Raw genomic sequence first — 26,133 nt, 5'->3', positions numbered from 1 at the left:
CAACGCTTCGTGTGCTTTAAGGCTTGTGTGGGGCCCGGGTGTCGCCGGGCCTCCTTCCCTCCGTCCCTTTCTGCCCCATCTCGTGTCTGAAGCTGCGTGTCCCTCACACGTCCTGCCAGGGGTGCCGTTACTCCTGGAGAGGAGCGCCATGACCCTTCCCCGCCTGCAGGCTGGCAGCTGGGATTTGCACCTGAGTGCAGCTTCCCCCGGGAGTAATCCTCGTGTGAATCATGGGTTGTGTGAACCTGGACGCTCAGATTGCTTCGTAAAATGCTGATCTCTCAGTGCGATCGGGTATTGCTACTGCTGCCAGTAGAAACTCTGCCCAAGTTGCGCCCTCGGTGTGGGTAGGCTTAAAATAGGCCCATGGGCATAAGTCACTTCATTAAGGCTGTGCTGAACTTCGGGAGCTTGAGAAGACACATCCAGGTTAGGCGGGTCATGCCACAAGCACAAAGCCACTGAAGCTGCAGTGGGTTAAAGCCATTTTTAAGCTAGAGCAGAGCATCACGTTGGTAATGAGTTGTTCCAGTGCATAAATAATGGCCCTGTGTTAGTATGGCTAAAACAGGCATGGCTTTGCTATTTGAATAAAACACTTTCACAGGACTTGACTTAAGTTTTGTGGGTTTTTTTTCGGCTGTTCTTTAGCAGTGGTTTGCACTCACTCCCTTGTTAAAATATGTGCAGAATGTGATGAGCTGCCTTCTCGCTTCTAGGCTGTTAATGTTTTTCTTCTATACTAGGTGAACTTGAGTGCACACAGAGGAGGAAAGGTTGATGGTATTCTTCCAGTCTGTGCTCTCAAGAAAGCTCAGCTTTATGGAGTTACCGGTTTGGGATGTTGCTTTTCATATGTTGCAGAAGCTCAGAATACATTTGTGTAATGTGCTCGGACATTTACTAGATTGCTAGGGTTTGATTCACTCCCCATTGAGAGAGCAGGAGAAGGGTCTTCAAGGTATCCTAAGGGTCTGTTAGGATCCTTCGTAAACTGTGCCAAACACCACCCCCAATAATGGGGGGGAGGAAGCATATGCCATCTTTAAGACACTGTATTCTTTAGAAAAATTGGAAAAACTGATTACCATGTTGGAAGCTATGAAGGGTTTGATTTACTTCCTGTTTGGAGGCAAGGAAGGGCCCTTAAGATATCCTAAGAACCTGTTAAGATCTTTGGTAAACTACGGGAAAAAAATAGAAAAGGAGAGGGGAAAAAAGGCGTGTGGCGTCTCTAAGACACTGTGTTCTTTGGAGAAGCTAGAAAAAATAGTTACCACGATGCAAGCTGTGAGCCTGCTAATTTGTTTGCTGCTCTTTAGTATATGGCTGCATCTTGATCTTGTGTGACTAGGGGAAGGGGAGATAGGGCAGGCGAAAGGCGGGCAAACAAATGTACCTGATGCTCAATAGGTGGCGTGCTGGAAATTCGCGTAGTAACTTGTTTAATGTAAAATTGTGCCCCTGCTTTCAGTGAATTTTATGGATTGGGTTTATCTTCTTTCCAATTTCATCTGTGGGAATTGAATTATTATTAATGAGTTATCAGTGCTATTTTATTGTTATTTTTTGTTAACATCCTGTTTTATGTCTCCTAGCTGAAAGTCATTGCTATTGATGAACAGCTGAGAGTCATTTATGAAGATAATGTTCACTTTGATAAAGACCTTCCAGAATTTAAGTAAGGCTTTTTATATTTTGCTTGGATAATAAAATTTAGAAGTTTGGAGATCGGAATGGGGGAGTTGTGCCCTATTTGGTCTCGTTGATTTGTGTGGAGGCATGGAAAAAAGTTTGTGCCATGTTTGTGTTTTGTACTTGGCAAGGGTGGTATATGCTCTTGTCTTTGTTGGTACGTAAATATGGCAAGAACACCCAAGAGGAAATAAATTTTAAAAATCAACCTTGAAGTATCATGTATAAATAAACAAGTCTTTTTTCTTTTGGAACTTCAGACTTGTGGGCATGATTTTTTTTCTTTCTGGGACACAGATGTAAGCACCGCCTTTGTGTCACAGTGGAGTGTTGTGATAACAGCAAGTAAACTGCATGAAGGAAAGTTCTAAAAGGCACTTGGAGAAGAAGCTGGTGCTTCCAAATATCAAAATAAGTTGTAGGATGGCAGTTTTTGTTTCCTTCAGTTAATGGACTAGAATTTACACATGTCATCTTCCACGTTCGCAAGTCTCAGTGAAGCACATTTATTTACTTGATGGTTTAAAAGCACAAATTGAATTTCATCTTCTAGTTTCAAACCACTAATGGTGACAGTTAGGAAACTTAGCAGTAACGATGAATTACATGGAGCCAATGAGCAGTATCACTGTTGGAGTCTATCACAGATCTTCCTTAAGGATCAGAGTCTTTCCTTGCAAGTTATTTACGTTACAATTGGGTCAAATATCTGTTATTGTCACCTCTTAGGAGCTGGGCTTTACTTTTTCAGGTTTCAAACAGTGATCCTGTCCTTGCTTTTAACATAAAAGCGTTGCAATCTCTCTTTGGTTATTAGTAATCTTGAAGAACTTTGCTTGGCAGGGATAAAACTGCTGAATTTACCAAGAAAAAATACTGTTTTTCTGTAGGACTCAAGGTGGAGTCTATATTCACAGTGACAGACTGACAGTCACTTCTCCTGTGCTAATGTGGGTCAAGGTATGAACAAGCTTTTTATAGTTCAACTTCTTCCTTGCTCTGACTGAAGTGGAAATGCGTTCTGTTCAATAGTGAAACTCATCGCTCAAATCAACACAGTCCTTTTGCTTGTATTCTGCTTCTTTGTGATGCTATTCTGTCGTGGTGTGCAAATATTAACATTTTCAACAAACATTATGGAAGTTGCTAACCTTTCAAGAGTTGTTTTTGTTTGTTTCTTTGCTCTCTACTGTTACAGCATTGTGTGTGTGGTAAGTCCTTTCCTGACTTTGCCTCGTTTGGAAAAAGACTTTTCTTTCAACTCATCTTTTTGCTCAGGGTGCGAAAGGGGCAGCTGTCACTTTGCCTAGCTCAAGTCTGTGGGTTTGTGGCATTTGTATTACTTGCACTACCTTTTTTTTTTTTTTTTTTGATTAAGCTTTGCTAACCAGCTGATGTCTCAGCTGGTAAGTGGTTAAAGAGGAATTTATTGAGTGATTTTCAGTCACTTTAACTGGTGTTTATTTTGAAATACAGCCTTCTTTTCTACTTTAAAAAAAGGACTTCCTTGCTTCTCTGCAAGGAAGTGTTCTCTGTAACACTTGCTCTCGCATGGTACTGCGTAAATTTGCTCTACAAGGGTGATTTGGATAGTGAAGATACTTGGAGGGTCATAGAACCCCCAGCTTGTGATCCACAATAGTTGACAAAGATAAATTTGCTTGCAGTTGGTATTTTGAACCATAATAAACAGCAACAGTTGTAATTATTAAATTAATAATATGATGATACAGGCATATAGTGTTTCTTGGGAAATTTTGCAGTCTTGTAGTGGTCCATTTGTCAGGATAGCCTGGGAAACGGTGATATGAATGAGTCTGTGTGAAGATAGATTAACTTTTGGGTTTGAACTTCAGAAGATGTGGCAAGAACAAAATTAACCTAGGTACTTGAAGTGCTGAAATGCACTTGTATCAGCCTTATATTAAAGAGACTCTCGAGTTTTCAGCTGGCACTAGAGCAGTGGCATTGAGGATACCTAACATCTTGTAGGATGGTGTGCAGGGCACACCCTATTAAGATTTGAGAGATTTCCAAAAAGTAAGAGCAGAAAAGGATAATCTTGCTTTGTGTCTGGCATTCTTTAAAGTGGCTTTTTAATTAATTGGAATTCTTTAACTCTTGCCTCTTATTTAGATTTCAAAGAATAGGTCTTTGTGATTCAGCTTATTTAAAGATCTTTTTTTTTTTTCTTTGTGATTCAACTTTGTGCTTTTATGGACTCTTACTTAGTAAATTAATCTGTGCAGCCTCTTGAGAAGTCCATAGTTATTATCTAATTTTTCATTATCTGCCATGAACTCCTATCAGTGATGACATGAATTTACTGTTTAATTCCAGAGATTGCGAGTATGCATAATTTCAGAGCTCCTTACAGTCATTCTTGATTCTGTTTGTTCTTCTAGGCTCTGGATATGATTTTGGAAAAGATGAAGTCTTCGGGCTTTGACTTGTCTCAAGTCAGAGCTTTGTCTGGTGCTGGTCAGGTTAGTTTATAAAGAAAAAATCAATCTTGCTATATTTCTCCAACAGAGTGTAAGCTATAGTGATAGATTTCATTTGAATTGTATTGCAAAAGACAACGTATTGCGTAACGACATCAGGTAAGACCAAACTTCTGAATAAGCATCCACTGAAAGACACATTCCTAAGGGGAACTTAAAACCTGAAGGACACAGAGCAATCGCTAGAAGAGAGTGGGAGTGGGGCATAAGGTTTACAGTTGAGTTATTTGGATGAGTACACTGTGTAACTAGATGATTTCCTTTTCTTTGAATTCTTTGTACATACAGATTCTGAAATAACGGGGGTAGTTTTGAATTCCAGCATATCCAGGTGCTTGTGGAAATGGAGTAGAAAAATAGTGAGGAGCACAGTTTGCTGAAAGCATCTTAACATCCTGTTGAGCAGTTTTTCCTGGCTAGGCTAGAGATCTACCTGGGAACAACAAAAAGTAAATGATAAATAGTCTTTGATGCAGAAATGACAAAGGTGTTGCCATGATTTAGCCTGTAGTGCATAATGCTTATTTGCTGAGATTTACAAAGACCCTCCTGACCTTTAGTCAGTTAGCCAGTGTGCTGGAACTCTGGTGAAACGAGGAAGTCTTTTATAACTTTCACAGATGATATTTAGGGTGAGGACAGCACCAAAGCGGTAGCTAATTCTGACACGTGTGGTTTAGTTTATTCATCTTGATATATCTGGGCCTAATTAATCAAAACTCTTGCTTTGATCTCCATGTTTCATTGATTTCAGTTGAAAGTCTGAGCAAAGCGTCTGAAAATCGTAGCTGATATGAAGGCTGTGTTATGAATTCTTCAGTGAAACAGAAGTTAGGGACTGCCAAGTAACCCCACTTACTCAAGTGAAAAAAAGAAGTTCATTTCTGGATTGCCCGTATTCCCCTGTTTTTTACCCATCCTGCAACAAGTTGGGAGTATCAGCCTGGTTCTAGATTAAGATTCTTTTGGATAGGACAGATTTAATTTAGGTGCCCCCTTCCAACCCACATTGTCTTCTCCCTTTTCTCTTTGAAGAGCCTTATCTTTGTGCTGCAGATCACTGCAGAGGTGCGCTGATGTGCTGGTGTTTGTCCCAAAGAAGGGAGCAAACTTGCTCTCACTTGGCTGCAGAAATGGCAAGAGAGATGTGAAATAGAGCCTGTATGATGCTGTGGTCAAGTGTTCTGTGCTCAGACTAGAGCTGGCTGCCTGGAGGCAGCTGCCTGAGAGATGGAGCTTAAATGACCGTCTCAATCTTCTGCAGTCTGGTGGTGACGATGGGGGCAGGCATGTAACTGATGAATCTGGGGCTGTGCTGAAATAGCGTGGAATTCACAGTTGTGGAGCCCTGGCTACAGCTCAAAGAGGCCTCAAAGAAGTATTTAATACCATTAGCAGTATACTAATACTTCCCACTAGAACTTGTAGTTCAAAATCATTGTTGTCTCTTGACTCCTACATTTCCTGGTTTAGTATATGCTTTGCGTGGTCTTAGTCTTTTAATGAGACACTTGATTTGAAAACATGGATTTTTTGGTCCTAGTTTGGAAAGAGTTCTCTGTCTCTTAGAATTTGAAATTCAGATCAGGATATGTACTTTGCAGTGTGGGAGGACATCTCCAACTTCTGTTTCTGTACTTTCTCCAGCAACATGGGAGCGTGTACTGGAAAGAAGGAAGCATCCAGACTTTAAAGAATGCGTCTTCTGAACTGCCTTTGTATCAGTCACTAAAGGTAACATCCATAAAAGAGCTCTGAAGGGAAACCTACACTGTCTTTTTTCAGATACTTACATACTGCTTTTCTCCTTGCAAACCTTTCTTCTTGTTTGGCTGAGTTGTGTGCCCCTGCAGCGTAAAGTGAAATGTACTGGTTGTTCCTTCAGCTCCAGGGCTTTTCACATTTCCTTTTTTAAGTGACAGTATATACTGATTTAAAAGATTACTGGTGCCAGTGGGCATCCCAGAATCTTTCTATGTCAGAGCAACAACCTGTTTGTTCTTTCAGGAAACATAATATTTTTGTAAATATGTTACATTTGTAAATGTAAAGTAAATACTTTACATTTCTAAATATATTTATATCAACAAAAAAATGTGGTGAAAAATGCTGTTGTATGTGAGTTTCCTTGCAGTGCTTGTGATTTCATTAGAAAATAGTAAAAAACCAAAAAAACCCAGCAAAAAAACCCCCAATTTACTCTTCCCTCTGAAAGGATGGAAGTGTAATGGACACACTCCTAATGGGTACATTGTTGAACCTCAACATTTTGTGTGTGATTTTTAAATTTTGGACATAGACTTGACAAAATTGTATCTAAAAAGAAAAGTAGGGAGGAATTGACTTTCCTCTTGAAGACTCTTACCTTCCTTCCTTCAAGATTAGAAAGGACTGTTGTATGTTGAAAGGGAGACATTTGTGTAACTTACCTGCTAAATGATTAATTTTTTTTAATATCTAATCTGTGCAAAACTCATGAGAACAGAATCAAAATGCTCCCAGGTGATAACCTAAGCCTCAGTTGCGTTTCCAAAGGGATATGCCAGCCATTAAAGAGAAATCTGTTGGTGGAGCTGTGGGAAGATAATCTCATTGTTCAGGGAGGGGCTAAACTTGCATAAAAGGGCCTGGGGTTTTGGCTACCAAAGGGAGTGTATTGAGACATCTGAAAGAAAGTTACAGTTAAAGTTTTCACCGCTGGCCAACGTGCTGCCCGGTACCTGCTTTCTGGTAGTCACCGATAGGAGACCAGAAGGCACGTCGGAGAACTGAGCCGATACGTAGGTGTGCTGTATCGCTATTGCTCTGTCAGGGACCTCCTAGAGATCAAACTTCCTACTAAAGGATATTGTTTGTTGCAGGGCTGTTTTTCTGTCAGCAGCAGCCCCATCTGGATGGATTCTAGCACAACTTCCCAGTGCAGCGCTCTGGAGAAAGCCGTGGGGGGGGCGCAGCACCTAGCAACTATCACTGGTTCTCGAGCCTATGAGGTAAGGATGGGATGGGAGAAAAGTCCTCAGGAGAGTCTTTTGTGACAGAAACAGTTCTGCCATTACTGTTTACAAAGGTGTGTAGCAATGGGATGAGGAGCAGTGATTTGAAACTAGAGCAGGTTTAGATTAGACATTAGGACGCTGGAGCAGGTTGCCCAGGGAAGTTGTGAATGTCGCCCTCCTGGAGTGTTCAAGGCCGGGTTGGACGGGGCTTTGAGCAGCCTGGCCCAGTGGGAGATGTCTCTGCCCATGGCAGGGGATTGGAACTAGATGATCTTTATGGTCCCTTCCAACCCCAGACATTCTGTGTGGTACCGCAGCAGGTAACGATCAGCCATTAACTGTGGAAGAGTTTTGGAAGAAACTCCAACAGTATTGTGCCTTACAGTAGTCGCACAAAGGAAGATGTGGAAATTTTAAAGTGAAAATAGGCAAACACTGGAAATTTTGCTGCAGGAAGCAGCTGGAGTGAGCAGTTGCATTTGTCCAATGATGCCGAGATGCAGTGCTTGGTGGTCGTGCTTATGTTCTCAGGCCCTGGGAGCTCCTGCGCAACCCCAGTTCCATTGGGATGGCAATCCAGTTTGTGTTACTGGTTTCTTTGGGGCTCTGACCACGCTGTTTGTGCATCACTGCTCTGGGTTACTTTTGCGTTTAAAAGATGGGTATTTTAATATTCCCTGAAGACTAACAAGCAGATGTTGACCTAAAAGAAGTGTTTTGGAAGTTTGGGATGATCTCTTCAGGAGTTTCTCTTTGTTGTAACTGTGACAAGGAGTTACTGAGTGGGAGCAGCACTGCCCTCAGGGCATCTCAGCACTTGTTGTTTCAACAGAATAAACCTCCAACCTCCCCAACTGCTGCTTCTGTTTATGAATCATCGTGCAGGGATTATGGCCAGTGTTGAAATCAGACTTTGCGTACCACAAAAAGTTTATTTTTAACTTGCTAAAGGTTAAGGTTTCAATGTTAGAAGGGTTTTTTTTGTGTTATTTGGTACAATACATGGATGAAAAATAACTGTTCTTACAGCTATTATTACCCTGTGCTGAAGTGGCTGCTTTGAGTATGAAACTTCCTGCTCTGCTCTCAGTTCACCTGCCTCACAGAGAGGTTGAGGAGCTTACACCTTTTCAGGGGTTTGAATTGTGCTGGTGTCTGTGCACGGAATCAGTGTGATTCATCCCATTGAACTTTCATTTCTGGAATGTAAATTATGGATAGTAATGCTTTTCACTTTTTTTTTTTTTGAAAGGTGAGCAAAAGTCTCATAACGCGACTATGGTTATAGCCTGTTTAGTGCAGATTGCCTGCTGTGCACTGACTTTCATCATGCATCAGGCAAATTAAATATCCAAAGTGCAATGTACTGCACTCATTACAGAGAGTTAATGATTATTGACTCCATTTAGGGTTTGTGTTTCTAAGCATTTGCATTTCTTTCTCAGCGTTTTACAGGAAATCAGATCGCAAAGATTTACAGCCAGAATCCCGAGGTCTACATGCAAACTGAGGTTGGCTCAACTTCAATACACTTTTTGGGAAACACAGTTGAAAAATCTTTTCAAGTTAATTTTGTGGGGATGCCTTTATGGACTTTTAAACTAAAAAGTGTTTTGATTCTCGTGTTTGATTTTAAGATTTAAATTAAAAAATTGATTATTTTATGTGTTGTTAAATTATTCGTTCTTAACACAGAAGACTCTATTGGATCTTACCTTTGTGGAAGAAATTTTTCAAAACAGACTTTCATTTGAGTGGTGATAAATTGTATTTACAGCAATTTGAACACAATAAGGTAGTTAAACACAAAGTTGAAATCATCACGCTTAGAACTGGCCATCTGTGTGCCGCAATGTGATTGCTCTGCCATACAAAGCTTTTATCTGTGCTCATGTGCCTGCAGAAAAAAATCTGTGATCGATTCTAGACTTTTTTTAATAGTTCTCCACTTCAGGAGCTGTTTTGATTCTGTTATTAAAAATGAACTGCATTGTGTGGTAGGTTTCCTTCTGATTTTTCATTTTCAGAAATCAGCTTGCAGTTCCATTGTTTCAGTTTGTTTAGTCTGTATCTAGCTGTGACCGAAATGCTGTGTTGTGAAGCAAGGTGAAAACTCCATGCAAATATGATGTGAATGGGATTAGATTATGCCAAACGTCCAGACCCCTAAAGTCAGGCCACTCCTATTTTTGTGTTACTGCAGTTCTCCTTACACTGTTTGTATTTTTTTGGGGGTGTTTTTAAAAATCTTCCTGCTGGGAACACTTAATTTAAGGGTGAAGTGAGTTGCAAATTTGACTATGTTTTGTGGGAGAATGCTTCATTTTTAATGTATTTTTTTTTTCTTATTACATTTTCACTATATAACATTTGAACCAGTAAGGTATGAGATGAAACAGAACACCACTGGCTGATGGTAAGCTTAAGACTGAGTTTAGAGAAAGACACTTGAGTACGGGGCAAGTGGGTCCATGGAATGGGTCCATGGAACTGAGAACTGGCCAGACCAATTTCAGACTTCAAGGTCTGGCACTTTTTTAGCAATAAAGGATATGCTGAAGCACAAAATATCTCTATGCTAGAGCTGCTCTTGGGGATCCTAAGGAAGCACTTAGCAGCTCGGCAGTCTCAACGACGTGTGGATGATTTTCCTTCTGTAGGTCAGCTTGGTAAACTGGCTGATTCACAGTTTAACTTCATCCTTTTCCTTCCGTTTCAGGCAGCTGGTGCCCACTGGGGCACCACAGAAGGTAGGCCTTCGATATCTAAGCATAATATGATACTTTCTTGAGGAGAGATGCACGAAGAGCAAGTACATCATTAAGTTTCCTGGCCATTATAACCACCTCGTAGAGCTCTGGCTGTAGTTTGTCTTTGAATGCTGTGTGAAGCAGTGGTTTTGTGATCATTAATAAAAATCCCGTCACCACTGGCTTACTTGACCAGTTGAGATTTGCTTCTGATTAGCTGTTGGGTGACAATCCTATTTCTTCTGAATTAGACAGAGCACACAATAAGGAATTTGTCAGCTTTTGTGCCAGCTTCTTGGGAGCAGATAATACCTGATCATGCAGAAAGCTTGGTGGTCACCAGTTAACTTGGTAGTTTGTGTAGCAGATTCGAAGCAGAAGCAAGTTCATGTTGGATCAGCACATTGTGTCATGTGGCCAGGGCATTTTTTGGGCCACTGTTAGAAGCCCTACAGCTGGATTTAATGCATTCTTGGAACAGACCCTGAGGCAGAGCTGCAGGCAGTGAGTGGTTCAGTTCAAAGCTGATAATGACCAGCCTCTGGGAGTAACTCCTGGGAGGTCGAGGGTCTCAGCTGGAAGGAAGGTAAAAGGTCACATAAAGGTGCTCACAGAGCTTTGCCAGAGGGGCTAAAAAGCTTATAGACCTGTGCTCTGGGTGGACCAGTGCATGATTTCTGGGCACTTCCCTGTCATCAACATAGAGGTGATTTTGTTTATTTTTTTTTCCTTAGAAAGTGTTTTTCCTTGAAATGAGAATCTGTTATACTGAGGTTGTAACTTAATACATGATAACCTGGAGTATGCTGATACACGAGGTGTACTTTGCATGTTTCAGAAGGCAAAGCTATTAACAGCTTTTATCATGGGCTTGCTTTCAGGTTGATACGTAGTTAGGTGGTAAGAAAGAGCTGAATAATCCTCCTAGGTGTATTTTTGTGTGCTTTCTTCACGTAATATTAAACATCTATTAACATTTGCTGCTTCCAGTCACCTAATTATTTACTTTCTTTGAAGTGAATACTGATGGGACTCACTGTCTCACACTTTTTCTTTCAGAGAATCTCTTTGGTTAGTAGTTTTGCAGCTTCACTTTTCCTAGGAGCTTACGCACCCATTGATTACAGTGACGGTAAGTGTGTGGGCTTTTCTCATAGTAACGATTCAACAAGGCAATTTTCCTTTCCATACCCACCTTACATAAAAGGGAGCAAGGTCTCTGCTATTTATTTTCAGTCTTTAAACTGTAATGACAAGTATATTAGATTTTAAGCTACTCCTTTGAATTTGTTGTTACTCTTGAGAGTGTTGTCACCTGTGCTGCTTTATCCCCATCGTGCTATGATTCCCATTTCTGTAAAGTGGATCCACAGGAAATATTCTTAAATGAAATTGTACCTTTTTCATTACTTTATGATGTATAAAGGAATGTTAAAGTATCTATTTAAAAGCATGAAAAAGTTGTGGGTTTCTAAGATAGACTTCATAGTTCTGATATTTGTTCTTTGGTTTTGCTAGTTTAGCTCCAAGTTGTACAGGATGTGAACAAGATGTATATCGTGATTATTTTCCCCCTATCTAACTGGAGTGTGGATCTATAGCAGAAATATTTTTTTTTTCCAAAATGAACAAGAGAAAAAAGCATAAACTGAGCAAAAAAATCCTTAACTCAGTTAAAAAAACATCACCTTTCATATCTGTTAATCATAACAAAGACAAAAAAGTGACACAAGGCTAGTGTCTCTCTTTTCTGTTGTGTGTTATCTCAGTTATCCAGCTTTTAAATGGCAATTTTAAATGGCAATTACAAGGGAAACCATTTTCCTGGGAGCTGCGCTGTTATTTCTAAATAGCATTTTTGATTCCTTCTCTGAAACTAAGCGAAGATATATTTCAGAGCTGAAAGGTTAGATAACAAGGCTCTCTAAGGAATTTTTGCATTACAGAGCCATAGTTGACACCCGTGTGTTAAGACCAACTCATTTTTTCCTCCTTTGTTGTTCCATCAAAGCTTGGACGAAAAGGCAAGACACCTCAATTTTAGCTAATGGACAAGTTATTCAATATCAGATCTCCCGGTTAGACCTGAGACCTTTAGGATTGCAGGGCAATCCATGCTTATTGTGCAGCAGTGGTGAGATTATTACGTCTGTCTTCTAGTCCTGTTCTGTTAGCTGCATATTTTCACAGGTGAATTTTACTTTTTCATGTATCACTGACAACAATAACTCTTTGGAGATTTGCGCTTTGCTCCTCAGTAGGCTCAAATACTGGGCATTTCGGCTGCTCAGCATCCCACAGAACTAGCTCCATGTGCTCTGTTTCAAAGAGGGGTGATGAGACCTCGGAGGTACTTTTTCTAGTAAATACGTTGTATTTTTATTTTTCAGTGAGAAAGAAGTGATAATTTTGATTCAGATGTTTAAATTTATAAGTATTTTTTTAAAAAGTCTTGATTTTGGTTTTTTTTTTTGACGTTTTTCTAATTTTTTTTTGTAATGTTACCTCTACCTTTTCTACTTGGAAACAAGTGAGGGAAAGCTGCGCTTCTTCAGTTTCAGAACATGAAGATTTCTGTGTTTGACTGAAAACCAAAACATTTTAAACTAAAGAAAATGAAAGTTTGCTTCATTGGAAGCATTTTTCAAACAGCTTGAGGATAGCCTGTTCTGTCACACCCCTGGATATTTACGGAACTTGAATAAATGTTATCTACTGTTCAGAGCGTGCCAGATTATTAAATCTTTGTGTGAAAAAAGATAAGAGAACTAAGTAGGATGTTGTAGTTCTCTTTACAAGACAAAAGGTTTTTCGACATCGTAAGCTATATTTTGTTTTGTTCATTCCTTTCTTCTGTTAACATAATGAGAGAGAATTCTAATTCCAGTAATAAAATATAATTATAAAGTATGCAGTAGTTAGTTGGATCCAGCTGAAAAACTTGTTTGCTTGTCATTTACGATTTCTTGCAATTCACTTGATCTTTTATGTTGCACCTGTATGTTGTAGTTTAAAATGCATCTCTCAAAATAATGTTCAGATAATAGACCCATTCTTCATTTCTGTAGGTTTAACTTCGGGTCATATCGTCTTTAAAAGACCCTGTCAAATTGTTTAGCTCTGCACAATAACTTATCTCTCTAAATTCGCAGGTTATTGTAGGAAATGTGCTATTCAGTTTCAGGATTTTTTTTTTTTTCTTTTTAAAGGTCCAGTCTCCTAAGGTTTAAATCACTCCTCATTGAATGGCTGAGCACCCTGGGTGATTGATTTAAAAAAAAATCAAATTACATCCTGGTGGAATGAAGAATGATTTTCATTTATATTGTGCAGATGTTAAAAGTAAGATACATTTGGGACCTAAACAAGTTGAACACTTGAGGCATTGTTTCTTTTAGAAGACACCTTAAAGAACAGCAATTCAGCTCTTGACCTAGAGAAGCTTTATCTTTTGAAATGCTTTTCTAAGAGCCGTAGGCAAATCATAGCTTAGCATACTTGTGTTTGTGGTTCTGTCAGACAAGGATGCTTTGAGCTGAAGCCTTTCAAAGGGACTGAATTTACCCCGAAGGTGGCTTGCCTGATGTTGGCAGAGTTACGCTACTGCTGTCTCTACAGAGGGCTGGAATACAGGTGCACTTACCTGTTTTTAAATGTATGCAAATATTGATCTTTAGTTTGTTGATTAATGAGGCCAGTTAGGCTGCAGTGTTTAGTCTTTGTAGTGAAAGCGTTGGGGTATTTTATCCCCTCCACCTTCCTGGTGATGAGGCACTTACACTTTTGTATATGTAGTAAATATTAACAAGTCCTAACTGTGCTTTTTTTAAAAATGATTTTATGATGTTTGCAGTGAAATACTGAGTCCTGTTCCCAGGTATTGACCCTTTCCTCAGTCCAGGGCCCTGGCTGTTGACCTTCTTTGCTGATGTGGTATCCATTTGGAGGGACAAGTGGAAGGGCTGCCTTTGCTGTTCCCCCCTCCCCCTTAGTTCTGAGATTATCACTTGTTTTATTGGTTAAACTCAGTTACGCAGATTGTGGCCAGAGGTGCTTGAGTTAGGAACTTGCTGTGTGTCGCTCCTCATATAATCAAAGGAGAAAGAGAAGCAGTTCCAGGGAACGTTCAGGTCTAGTTTTTATCTTCCCCTTGCTAGAGATTCTCATGCAAGTGCCCACAGTTGGGTAGGGTGAATCCAGGCCAACAGATTAATAGTTCCTGTAAAATAGTTGTTGCACATCTTTTAAATGAGTTTCTGAGGGCGGGGTAAATTAGCTCATCTTTCTTTTCTCGGGACATATTAAAGTCTTGGTGCCACTGGTCAATAAACTGAAGTGTTGTTTCTCTATATTATAAACTTAGACCTTTTCAGTTATAAAAGTTAGTCTTTTTCCCGTTGTATGTAGGAAGGATTTGAGGCTGTCCTTATGCCTTGCAAAATTGCTTTATAGGATACTGGTTAAATATTTCTCTAGGTTTGCAGGTTGAGGACGAGAAAGGATTTTTTTTTTTTTATTATTTTTTTCCCAAAAAACCACAGAAAACAACTAACCTTTCTTTCATAAAATTCCTAATTGTTTGAAGATTTTACGCCTCACTGATTAATCTGGTGAAGGGATTCTTGACCTTTTAAATTAGGGCTTTTCTGGGAAAATTCCTAGATACAGGTATTTCCTCATAGCAAGCCTTGTTGTGCCTGAGAGCTTGGAGCATGAGGCTGCTCACACCCTGTGCCTCTGGGAAGCGTGCACAGTGATGCTGCGCTCACTTTATCCCGCAAGGACTCAGTTTACTCCTGGAAGGAGGGGACAACTAGGTTTAAGAGTGGCCTCACACTGAGAACTAAGAGATGCTGGAGTAAATCTTGTTGTCTTTCCTTTTCTGTGGGTGGTAGCGATTTTGACAGCAGAAAAGGGAAACGCGCCTTTTGCCCGTGGGATGCGTGTCCCACCTTGTGCTGTCAGATTCCTTCTGTTGCATCCTAGCCCAAATAAACCAGGGCGTAATTTGTGTTTAATTTGCCTGAAATAGGATTGGTTCGTTTTAATAAATTTAATTCTGTTTTTTATATTATATAGTCCAAAAACCCTACACTTTGGCTTGGTTTATTCGAGAGTCTCAGCTGGAGTGTTGCCACGCTTTCGGTTTACAACACTGTGTGAAGCACTAGGTCCAGACCTTGCTGATGGCGCTTAGGATTGGACTGCACAAATACATATTTTATTTCTAAACATTATTAAGCCTATGTGAGAAAGGCTGCTGCGTGTGTGTAAGCACCAGAGGTGTGTGAGTGTGGAGCGTGTTGCAGGTGTGTGACTCTCCAGAATAAGAGCACTGCTAGATCCTTGTGATGTTCTGGCTGACATGTGGGTCGCATCTCTTCTCTTCCTCGGTGTCCCAGCATCATAATCATAATCTTGTTCCACACACCCTGCCTGGGGGATCAACTTCACCATCTTTATGCTTTAAAAAACTTGAAGAGATGCTGAATGGAAGTGCAGTTTCAGGTTTTCCACTGTGCTCAGCTAAGAGCGTGGCTGTGTTTCTGAAATAAATAAGTCGTGGGCTAAACAGTCTTTGAAATGAAAATGTTGTTAATCTAAAATAAGACTAATATGCCCCTGAACAGTGCTAACCATAAACACAGACAGATTTTCAAGTGTAATGAAATGTGCAATTAAAGGCATCTTAGAAATGAAGGCAAGTGCTGTGGAGGGCTCAGTGTGTTACGTAGCTTCAGCCGCTAACTGACTTCAATTAACTTTTAAACCAGCAATAAAACAGTGAGGAAAAACAATGAGAAACCAAGCCAGAACTGCACAGGCCTTCCACAGATCTAGCGATAGTTCTGGTGAGGAAATAGGTGACCAAATCACTTACTTAGGGTTTTGCAACCTGTAATTCTGTTCACGGGATCTGGACTACAGAGGTGCTGCATACTTGGAGGTGTTAGAGGTTTCAGTGAGGCTGTTCAAAAATCCTGACTTTGGTATTCAAAGCTGAACTTTCCAATATCGCCTCAAAATTAGAGGCTGCATTAGAGAATTTGACATCTTGCTTTTTTTTTTTTTTATTTCTGAGCCTTTATTTTGTCATCTCTTGAAGGAGGAAACGATTATATGGAGGAAGATTAGTCAGCATGGGGTTGGATGCTTATATGATATTCTGTTCAATATTTACATTACTCGAGAGTAAAGTAAAGCCATACCATGCAGGGGGGATTTTTTTTTAATGTTAGGTCTGAGCTGAGCACCACACACCTTCACGTGATGTTGCTACATCACCTTTAGATAGTTACAGTGAAGCCTTTGTCTAAGGTCGAAGATTTGGAGAGGAGTTAATTTGGGAATAAGTGAATTGTCTAATGCACTGTGCATCAGGAGAAGCCTTTTCTGCTACCTTTACAGGTGAAAGCTGTTTAGAGGCCGAATTATCAGTATCCCTTGTGCTTACAAGAGCTGCAGCCATTCTCTTTGAATGTAAAATATGCATCTGGAATTTTTCTGTAGCCTGTAACGAGATAGGATTTTCTGGTACAGTACTGCCTCATGTTTAGTTGTGTGTGCCTCCTGTTTTGATCTGTCTTGTAGGTTCTGGCATGAACTTGCTGCACATTTGGGAAAAAGTGTGGTCAGTGTCCTGCCTTGATGCTTGTGCTCCTGGATTGGAGGAGAAACTGGGACGCCCTGTGCCATCCCATTCAGTCCTGGTATGTGCCTGTCTAGAAGAGTTGTAAGCACCAGATGGGGCTTTGTGCCGAGTTCTGCTGATGGCACTTTCTTGGAGCGTGTTTGTGTGTGCATGTAAACATGGACACACAGTTACCAGCAGAGCTACCCTGCTTGATTTGATATTTCCAGATGGATGTGTATGCCAGAACAGAACCAGACATCTTTGAAAGCTGCTTTCTCATGGCTGTCATAGCTTTCATTGTTGATCTCCTTGGATTTTTACTACACTGAGAAAAGTTTTGTAGACTATCGAGGGATAAGAACCTTTTTGGTCCCCTCCTATGCCCACAAGCACCTGGTCGCTGAGGAACTGTACGCTGTATTTGTTACTGCATAAACAGAACCCAACATTTGCATTTCTTGACAGAGACCTTGTTTTAAACTGTTTGTAGAGGTAATAAGGTAATCTTTGTGAATAATTTGGGATATTTAAAGCTCCTCAGTTCACGTAGCATAATGGTGAAATCAAATCAAGCTGTGCATCTCCTAGAGTAAATGAACTTAGTCTTAATACCCAGCACAGAAAGAGCTGTTGCTTTGCTGGTGCATATGTGAGAGAGTGTAGATACCCATCACCCGATCCCTCTGAATTCAGTGTTGATCTTCTGTAGTGGAGAGGAACACATCAAAAATCTGTATAGATGTCCTTGTATATTTTTATGGATTGTTTTCTTCTCCTGTTTTTTTGCTATGGCTATCAAATGTGGCTTAAAGAGTACGGTTCTTGACCCCTAAAATAATAGGGGTCATATTCCAGCATTTGATGTTGTGATGTATATTAATGCTGTGTTTCCTCTTATGTTTGAATTGAATTTCTAATTTCTGTGCATTAATATTCATGTATGTGTGCAAAACAGATGGATGTGTTTATATACTTGATGTGAATAACTGGAGAAGGACCGAAAGCTAGAATGCTACTATTTACTTAACCTATTTCAAAATCTAATCTCAGGGTATTTTTAGTAAGATTCTCAACAACAACAAAAAATTGGGTTAAAAATCTTTAAAATATTAATTCATACCTTAAGTACACAGAAATGAATGTTGTAGCTGCTCTGGGGTTGTTCAGTTCTGTGTTACAACATGTTATGTCATACGTTGCAAGATTACTTTCCATTTTTTGAGCTTTTTTCCCCCTCTCTTTTTCTTTCTTTCCTTAGGGGCCCATTTCTCCATATTATAGTCAGCGTTATGGGTTTAGCCCAGACTGTAAAATAGTAGCATTTACAGGAGACAATCCAGGTAAGGTGCTTAAATTTGTAAGACTCAGTGAATATGATTATGTGTGTATTAAAATTCTAAGTCAATCTCATTGATTCTTAGACACTCCCTGTACAGTGAAAGAATATTATGTTTATGAACATTAATACTTATTTCCAGCAGCCTTCCTTCATTGGTTCTTCTGACATAAACATCTGGGATAAGCTGGGTACGACAGATGAATTCTCTTTTGCCTCGTGATTAGAGGTGGCTTCGTTTTGGTTTGCCTGCCCCTAAGAAACTGTTCTTACTGTGAACTGCTAATATTTTAACATAGAAAATATGAATTTAAAAATTGCTGTTGGATCTTTTCAAGCAAAAAGGTGGAGATGGACCCCATAGGCTTTCTCTAAGAATTAGAGCTGTCCTTTTGTTAGACTGATAGATTTAAGTATAAGGAAAAGTCTAAGGGTCAGTTTTTTGAATTCTGGAGTCTGTTTCAGCGTAGAGCAAATTCATCTGTTTCTCAAGACTGAAAATAAAATCTGTATTACAGTAGCGTGTGCGGGTTTGAATCAAGGTGGGAGCTTCATCATGGTACTACATTTTACATTTGTATTCTGGGAGACAGTGAAACTTTGCATTTCCCAAAAGTCTTAAATTTTCCTCTAGAGATTCAAATCCAGCTTAGTCCAGTAAGTATGTGAGTAGTCTGATGTGTGACTGTTTCTGTTTCTCCTTTAAAGTGTGTTGTTAAGGGCCCACTGTATTTAAAACCTGAATGCGTGAAACCTGACGGATTTGTGCAGTTCTGTAGCCTTTATCTTGTGCATTGCGATTTTGTTAAAAATCACTCCCTTGCCCAAAAGCTTTGCTTGTCTCTTGCAGTGAGGCCGTCGTGAGCGTATTTACCATTTGTGTTGTGCTTGGATGTGACGTATTACGATGACGATGAATGTGATGTATTATGATGTCTTGTACAACATGCTGTAATGGAGTCAAACAAGTGACTTTTTATCTGGTGTTCTGACTTGTTGCTTTCAGCATCATTGGCGGGGATGAGACTCCAAGAAGGAGATATTGCAGTAAGTCAAAACCTGCTCCTGAAAACCGTCCACGTCCCTGAATAAATGAAGTGCGTGAAATGTAAAGTAGCTGTAGGTTGTCAGTAGAATTTATCTTCTAATGTTGATTTTCTGTTTATTAGTTTCATGCTTGTTTTATTTCTATCAATCTGCAAGCTGCCTGAAAGACTTTAAGTAAACTCTTGTGACTGTTTTTAACTAATGCTCCAGACATTAAAACCTAACTCTCCATCTAGTATGTATTTCAATGGCGTGACAGCCAAAGTCAGAGCCAGCTTCAGCATGAATCCAATTGACTTAATGTGTAATTTAAAAACAATTAGTGGTAATAACAAATGGTTTTAATTTAATTTCTGTATTACTTTCCATGCACATTGTGATAACGCTTCAATTATACTTTTTCCCCACCAGATTAGCCTTGGCACAAGTGACACATTGTTTCTGTGGATCCAAGAACCAACTCCTGCCTTAGAAGGTCATATCCTCTGCAATCCTGTTGATTCTCAGACATATATGGCACTTTTATGGTAATAACTTTTTTTTTTTGTACATCTGGGATCAATAACATCTACTTCTTCCTCTATCTTTGTGTTTTTTATTTCTTTTGCAAAATGATAATGAATAGAACATTCAGCATTCTGTAGGGTATACGGCAATCTACTGCTGAAACATTTGCATCAATTTTATAGCATTCCTGTTTAATTTGAGTAACTGAAACTGCAGAATTGTGGAGGATAAATTCTCACGGCAATAAAAAGCTGAAATTATGTTTACGTGTACAGAGAGCCAGTTCATTTAGCACACAGGAATAACAATCTTCTGAAATACAATGATGTGAAATGTCAGAAGCTTGACTGGGCTGTGTAACTTCTGTGTTCTTCTAATGGTCCAAAGGGGCCGTAACGGGGCAGGTGATGATTCCCTTTTGAGAGAGAGACTATAAGTAGTGCTGTTCGGGGACTATTAGGCCGTGCACATGGAAAATACTGAGATCTCAGGAAACCCAGCTGAGAGAATGATCCTCAGGGTAGCTTTTGGCTGCTGTGTTTTGGGAGTTGTTTGGCCCCTTGCCAGCAAAGTAGGCTGAAAGGTGGCCTGAACCCGTGTCATCCCTCACTCAGTCACTGTATTCAGGGTAAAAACTTCCACAACAATTAGTTCTGTTCAGGCAAGTACGCAGATCAGTTTTGTGTCTTAAATTGTAGGTGTTTGAAACTCAAAACTTCTGAAAAACTCAAATCTGCCCTTTAACTGTAATGTTGAGTCTTACCCGGACAGTAATAAGGTGATGTGGCAGTGGGAACAGTGTTCATGAAGTTGCGTTCAAAAACTTTCAATTGCAAGTTTCTGAGTGATGTAGTGTGATTTCCTAGCCGTTGTTTTTGCACCAGTGCCCCTTTAGTTCTAGAATATTTGAGCTAATAGGGGACCTTCAGTTAGTAGAAAAAGAGTCCCTGAGCTACCAGGTGGAGTATTTGTACAGAAAACTCAAGTAACTTCTTCTGTTGCTACTGAGCAAGTTCAATAATTTTCTTACCCTCTTTTTGGATATTTCTGTGCCTTTCCTGCTGTGTTGCTCTGATAACTCCATGCTGGAAACTATTCAAACTGCTTTCCTCTGGGTCTGAGTCCAAAACTGCAGTTTTGTGCAGGACTGTTAATATTCACAGAGGAGACAAAGAAGGCAACTGCATAAAGGGTGCAAAGACAATAAACACTAACAGATACATATTTTACAGCATAGTTTATTGGCTCTGGACCAGAACCATACAGATGTGGCTGTGCTGCTCTTCTTTGGCACATCCTGGCACAGAGCTAGACCTCAGAAGTTTCGTTGGACTCAAGCTGGCTCCACGCCGGTACCGTGCTTCTGAAATCATAAATGCAGTGTACAGACATTCTTGCTCCTCCTTGCAGAGGCATCTCAGAGTAAGCTTTTTAGCGCTGTGTCAGAGTACTTATCTGAGGAGTCTTAGCTGTTCAGAGCTAGCCCGGGTTTAGCGTGGCTTGCCAGACTGGTTCTGAGCTGGCTCATTGGAGAGATGTGTGCCAACATCCCTTCACTGTGTTCCTCAACCTGTCCTGTAATGTTTGTTTTCTATCTTACCTAGTTTTCTTCCTCTATGTCTTTCTTTTGATTGTATCTTTTAGCTTGCCTAGCTTTATTCAGCCAATACAGTAAACACCAATATCAAGTAAAACAACAAAATTGCTTTAAAAATATAGAGCCAAATGTTTTGGAAAATGCAGATGGTGTTTCTGTGTGTTTCAGTTTTAAAAACGGCTCTCTGATGAGAGAGAGGATCAGAGATGACTGCGCTTCAGGCTCCTGGGATGAATTCTCCAAAGCCTTATCATCTACTGTTGCTGGAAACAATGGAAACCTGGGTATGAACCTTGGCAGGATTGGAAGTTCCAGGGTTTGCTTAGGCACATGCTTGAGTGAGCATTGTGCCTACTTTTTACATGGGTCATGGTAAGGGCCAAGAATTAAGTTAACTAGATCAAGGGCAATTCCTAAAGGGTGCTTAGGAGTGCTCTGTTGGCAGGCTATGTGTCAGGATAGTATTTTCCTTCAGTATTCTCTAAATAAGAAAATTATGTTTATGAAGCTCTTTTAGTCATTAAAGGGTGTTAGTATCCTAGGTGTAGTAATTTCTGAAGGAGTCTTTCATTGAAGTTTGTTTCTTTGAAAACTCAAATCAAGTGGATTAAGTGACTCCGTATTATTTCTGTCTCAAATCTAGAATCTTGTTCATGCATGTGAACAAGCAGTAATGTCAAGTGATACCCAGATTTCCTCTGTTTTTCCCAATGTGTGTCATGGTCATTTCATCCTGTTTTTTTCCCACATTATGGTAAGTGAATGAAATGGAACAAAATTATGATGATGGACATACTTTAAAAATATGAATAAACCCATGTGTTTGAAGTTCTATATTATTTTCTTTCCTACAGTTTAATGCTTTACAAGTGTTGTATATAGCACTGAAATAAGTTATTGAAAGGTGAGTGTATGTCTGATCAGGATGAAAATTTAACCATTGCAGAGCTGGGTTTGAAACCATCACCCTCATCCTCAATCTGAATTGATATGGGTAAAATTAATTTAAAACTTGTATGTAGCAAAGTCTTTAAATGTAGATATTGAAGCTGTGGAACACTTTACTCCTTAAGAAAGTGACTTTAAGATACAGTTTCTTGCCACTGTGAGGTTAGCACTGATGTTTCATTTTTAGAAGCTTTGTTATGTTGTCTGTCAAATCCAGTCTCTGTGGGATATTAAAATGACCAGGAGTTTCTTTTCACTAGAAGACAAATCAATACAGGTGTTTCAGAAAATGGGAAGAAATTATTCCAAAACCCCAAAGTCAGCCACTTTAGACAGTAATAAAAAAATTGAAAGTTGATGAAAATATTGTTAGTGATTTCAAGGATACCAGGACACTGCCTTGAAGTTTTAAAATTTGTGTTAAAGGATATTCACTTGGATATCTTGGTCCCCTGTAAAAAATGGGTGTTTTGTGAAAGTCACCCTCAATAACCTGTACGCTTGGACAACCTCTGGGTGAGAACACAGTCATCTCCGTAATCTCAATTCCCGAGGGAAGCAGAGCAGAGAAGTATCAGGTTGGGTACCTTTCCTTCTGTCACTTCTTTCCTGCGCTCCCTCTTGTGTGGGAAGATGCCCCTGTGGATGTTTGGAGATGAGCAGAGGCAGCTGCTGGGGGAGGTTGGGATAATGAGAGTAACAGGGGTAGCAAACAGGGGAGGAGGAGGATGGACTGCAGGAGGGTCCTGTTGCATCTGGGAAGTACCCGAGAAGGCTGATAAACCCGACAAGTTTACCTGAAGGCCTCATCTGCCAGGTTCAGGATGGCAAGAGGGTCAAAAAGGAAATTTTGGGATATACATCCCCTGACAGGGCCTGCACATCTGTAGCTCACAGTGCTGGTTGCCAGTAGGTTTTCGGAATGTTTAACCAAGGTGATGTGTGCTAAAGCACACCGCTATATTTGCGTGTTTCTTTCTTGGCTGATAATCATAAGGTTCCTAGGGCAGCATACTCTTGTTCCAAGGCCTGAACCTTAGAAACTCTCCCTAGTTTCTTTGCTATTTGGTTCTGGTTTTCTGTCATTTTCTTTTTTGTCTCCTTCCTTGAATATCTTTTCTGACCAACTCTTCTTGCCATCAACAAAAGAGAAATCTTTTTCACACTCTTTGTCTAGCTGTCGACAAAGCATTACTGCATTTTTTCAGATCTCAACAAATCTAGTCAGAGACCAGCTCTGCTTCGCCACTTAAAATATCTGATGTTCTCTAATAAGCTCATGAAATCTAATCCAATGCATAAAGTGTTCCAGTATTCCTGTACTCTTCTTACCAACTTACCATTTTTTTTCTGTTATTTTTTTGCTTTAACTTTTACATGTGACCTACTGAAACTGTTTCTACGACGTGTTATACGTTGTCTGCACTGCCTGGATGTGTGCGTGTTCTGGTGGATATGTGCTCTTTTGTAGGTTTGTTGTTTATTATTATATTGTTTGGATGCCTAGAGGCAGTTTTGCTGAAGATCCACATTTTTGTGAACTGAAAGTAGTTAAATTTCATAACTAATTTCAGTCCACACATTTAAGAAACAGGCTGCATGGTGACTCAAATGTCTTTCCAGCTGCGTGATAAACATTTATCATTGTTTTAGCTGTGTGCTGAAATAAGATTCTGACTTTGGACTAGCAGTGAACATGACACTCTTTAATGTTCCTTGATGCAGGTTTCTACTTTGATGTGATGGAAATTACTCCTGAAGCAGTTGGGATTCACAGATTCAACAGAGACAACCAAAAGGTAGTAATAATCTAGTTAACATCTCAAAGCTTGAAGCATTACTGTCAAGGCTTGAAATCTTTGCCATTATATTTTTTTTTTGTCTGAGGTACTTACTTTCAAGTTTCATTTATTGATGCAAGTCCCTGGGATGATTTTCACAAAGAAGTATTTGGTCTGTAGCTTAAGAGTATCTACAGTGCAAAGCCTGAACTAGAACTTACATGGTGCTTTTTTTAGGAAATATTTCCTTTACTGGAAAGTGTGGATTTACCGAAACCAACACTGTTTTTGAAACAGAATTAACTTTAAGCATATTGAGAGCTTAGTACACTTGCGTGACTTAGTCCCCAACTTCTAGGTTTCAGACACACAGATGAAAGATGTGTTGAAACTGTGGGCTATAATGCTTTGTCTCTTATCTTGCTCTGAATGTGTATGTGAAGACGTCATTTTGCTGTCCTGCATGTCTTGGGGTAACAAGCTACACATTGGTATGTCAGTAAGCACAGACTCAAATCCAGTTGGAATTAAAATAAATTATGTTAAGGAAAGGAAAGTTCTTTGTATCTTTTTTCTTTTGAGGAATGGATGTTGTTTAAGTGTCTGTCTTGCTGGGTGGTACTGAAACTCGAGAGATGTCTTTGATCAATCATGACACCCCATCGAATAAACCTCACCTAGGTGACCCGAGATTGATACTATCTTGTGTTTGCAGTGTAGCACTAGTCTGTTAAATGTTTGCTGTTTAAATGAATGCTTAATCACTTGTAGCTGTTATACAAGTTGTAGGCACTTACTGTAGTGCATGGAAAAACTCCACTTCATGTGAAAGATTGTTTTGTATTTTTTTGTAGTTGAGTGTTTTCCTTCTTCTCTTGCCTTTCTCATATCCTGGTTGACAAAAGGACAGAAAAATGTTATATATAGAAACTGAATTAATGAAAAGATTGTGACATTGCCTAATGCATCTGAATTTTATCTACTTGCTTTAATTTTTTATTTTTGAGATACTAATTCTTAAGCAGCCTTTGGTGCTGCAAAATGCGCAGAGGAGTCTTTATAAGTTGTGGTAGAACCTTCTCTCGTTGTGCGTGGGTTTCGGGTTTGATGGGTTTGCCAGCAGCATCGATGTTGCAGGATGCGTTCTGTCGTGAGTCTTTAGGTCCCTCTTGTGTGTATGAACGAAGAAATGGGCCCAGACTCCAGGGTGAAGACAAGGATAAATCCGTCTCGTGTTTTTAACCAGTCTCAGGCTTGGCATTGGTTACTCTAAGGTGCTTGTTAACTCAGTGTATTCTTTCTTTGATACAGGTTTCAGGCTTTCCAAAGGAGGTGGAAATACGAGCGTTGATTGAAGGGCAGTTCATGGCCAAGAGGATTCACGCTGAAAAGCTGGGATATAAAGTCAGTAAGTATGATCAAAAGCTGCAGAACTCATGGCACTAGAGATCAGGCACAAAAACAGGAGTCCTGACGTTAACGTCAGAATTGTGAACCTTGTCCTGCCTGACAGATACAGAAACTGATATAATTCCTAAATTAGCCTCCTGGAAAAATTTTTGACGGCATGTTGGGGGCAAATTTTTGCAGATGTTAACTTTAGAAAGACCAATGGTTCAACTTTAAGATGATTTCTTTTTCAAGTATTCTTGCTGTTTCATTGTTACTGAGCTGCATTGTCAATTCTTAAATAAGCGTTCGGGCTTAGATAGCTTGTTGAGTGAAAAGACAACCAGCCTTCTGCCTGTGGCACAAGACTGTAATTCAGAAAATCCGAAATCTGTGTTCGATTCCTGGATCTGCTGTATGCTGATCACTTACCTCTTTAGCACAGTCTTCTGTTAATAAAGCGGAAAGTCTTTCCCTCTCTTCCGAGCCAGAAAGCAAGAGCTCCTGCATCTTATTTATACTATGAGTAAGCACATTGGAACAACAGAATTGGTCAGTATTTTACCTATGGAAGTGGGATCAGATCATTACTAGCTGTGCATTTCTACAAAAAAAATTACAAACAGGTTGGTAAGGTGGTTTATTGGCATTTTCTGTCAGTGTATCAGCTAGTGGCATCTTAAAAAAATAATTAAGTCATCTTGAGGGTTTTTAACCAATGTTTTATTTTTAAAAATCATATTGTTTTTATGTATAACCTGACCTCCTCCTTTACAAGCCATTGCTTGGCTCCTACCTCCAGGCTTTTATTCATAATCGTGAAAGATAATGGGTTTTTTTATGTTTTAAGAAAAAAATTCAGGAGCTAAAAGTTAAGAAAATATAGATATGCTAGAACAAATCTCAAGGCTTGCAACACCACCTCATAAATTTACTCCGTAAAGATTTT

At 39.7% G+C, this 26,133-nt stretch overlaps 1 protein-coding gene across 1 annotated transcript; it reads left to right on the top strand.

Annotated features, from left to right (window-relative positions):
- Window positions 1-366: 366 nt before the first annotated feature.
- On the top strand, window positions 367-25,203 carry XYLB (xylulokinase homolog (H. influenzae); the record flags this gene model as incomplete). Its single annotated transcript, XM_009871649.1, has 16 exons — window positions 367-429; window positions 1,599-1,681; window positions 2,019-2,027; window positions 2,586-2,655; window positions 4,101-4,181; window positions 5,847-5,933; window positions 7,061-7,189; window positions 8,641-8,706; window positions 11,005-11,077; window positions 16,537-16,655; window positions 17,838-17,919; window positions 18,922-18,962; window positions 19,374-19,489; window positions 21,235-21,350; window positions 23,740-23,813; window positions 25,107-25,203. Coding segments are annotated over exons 1-16 (1,306 nt in total), but the record flags the coding sequence as incomplete, so codon positions are not given.
- Between the last annotated feature and the right edge of the window lie 930 nt (window positions 25,204-26,133).

The sequence above is a fragment of the Apaloderma vittatum genome, unplaced genomic scaffold (genome assembly GCF_000703405.1).
Source record: "Apaloderma vittatum isolate BGI_N311 unplaced genomic scaffold, ASM70340v1 scaffold4366, whole genome shotgun sequence".
NCBI classification, from domain to species: Eukaryota; Metazoa; Chordata; class Aves; order Trogoniformes; family Trogonidae; genus Apaloderma; species Apaloderma vittatum.
Note: the sequence above shows the minus strand (reverse complement) of the source record. Positions and strands in the feature narration are given on the sequence as shown.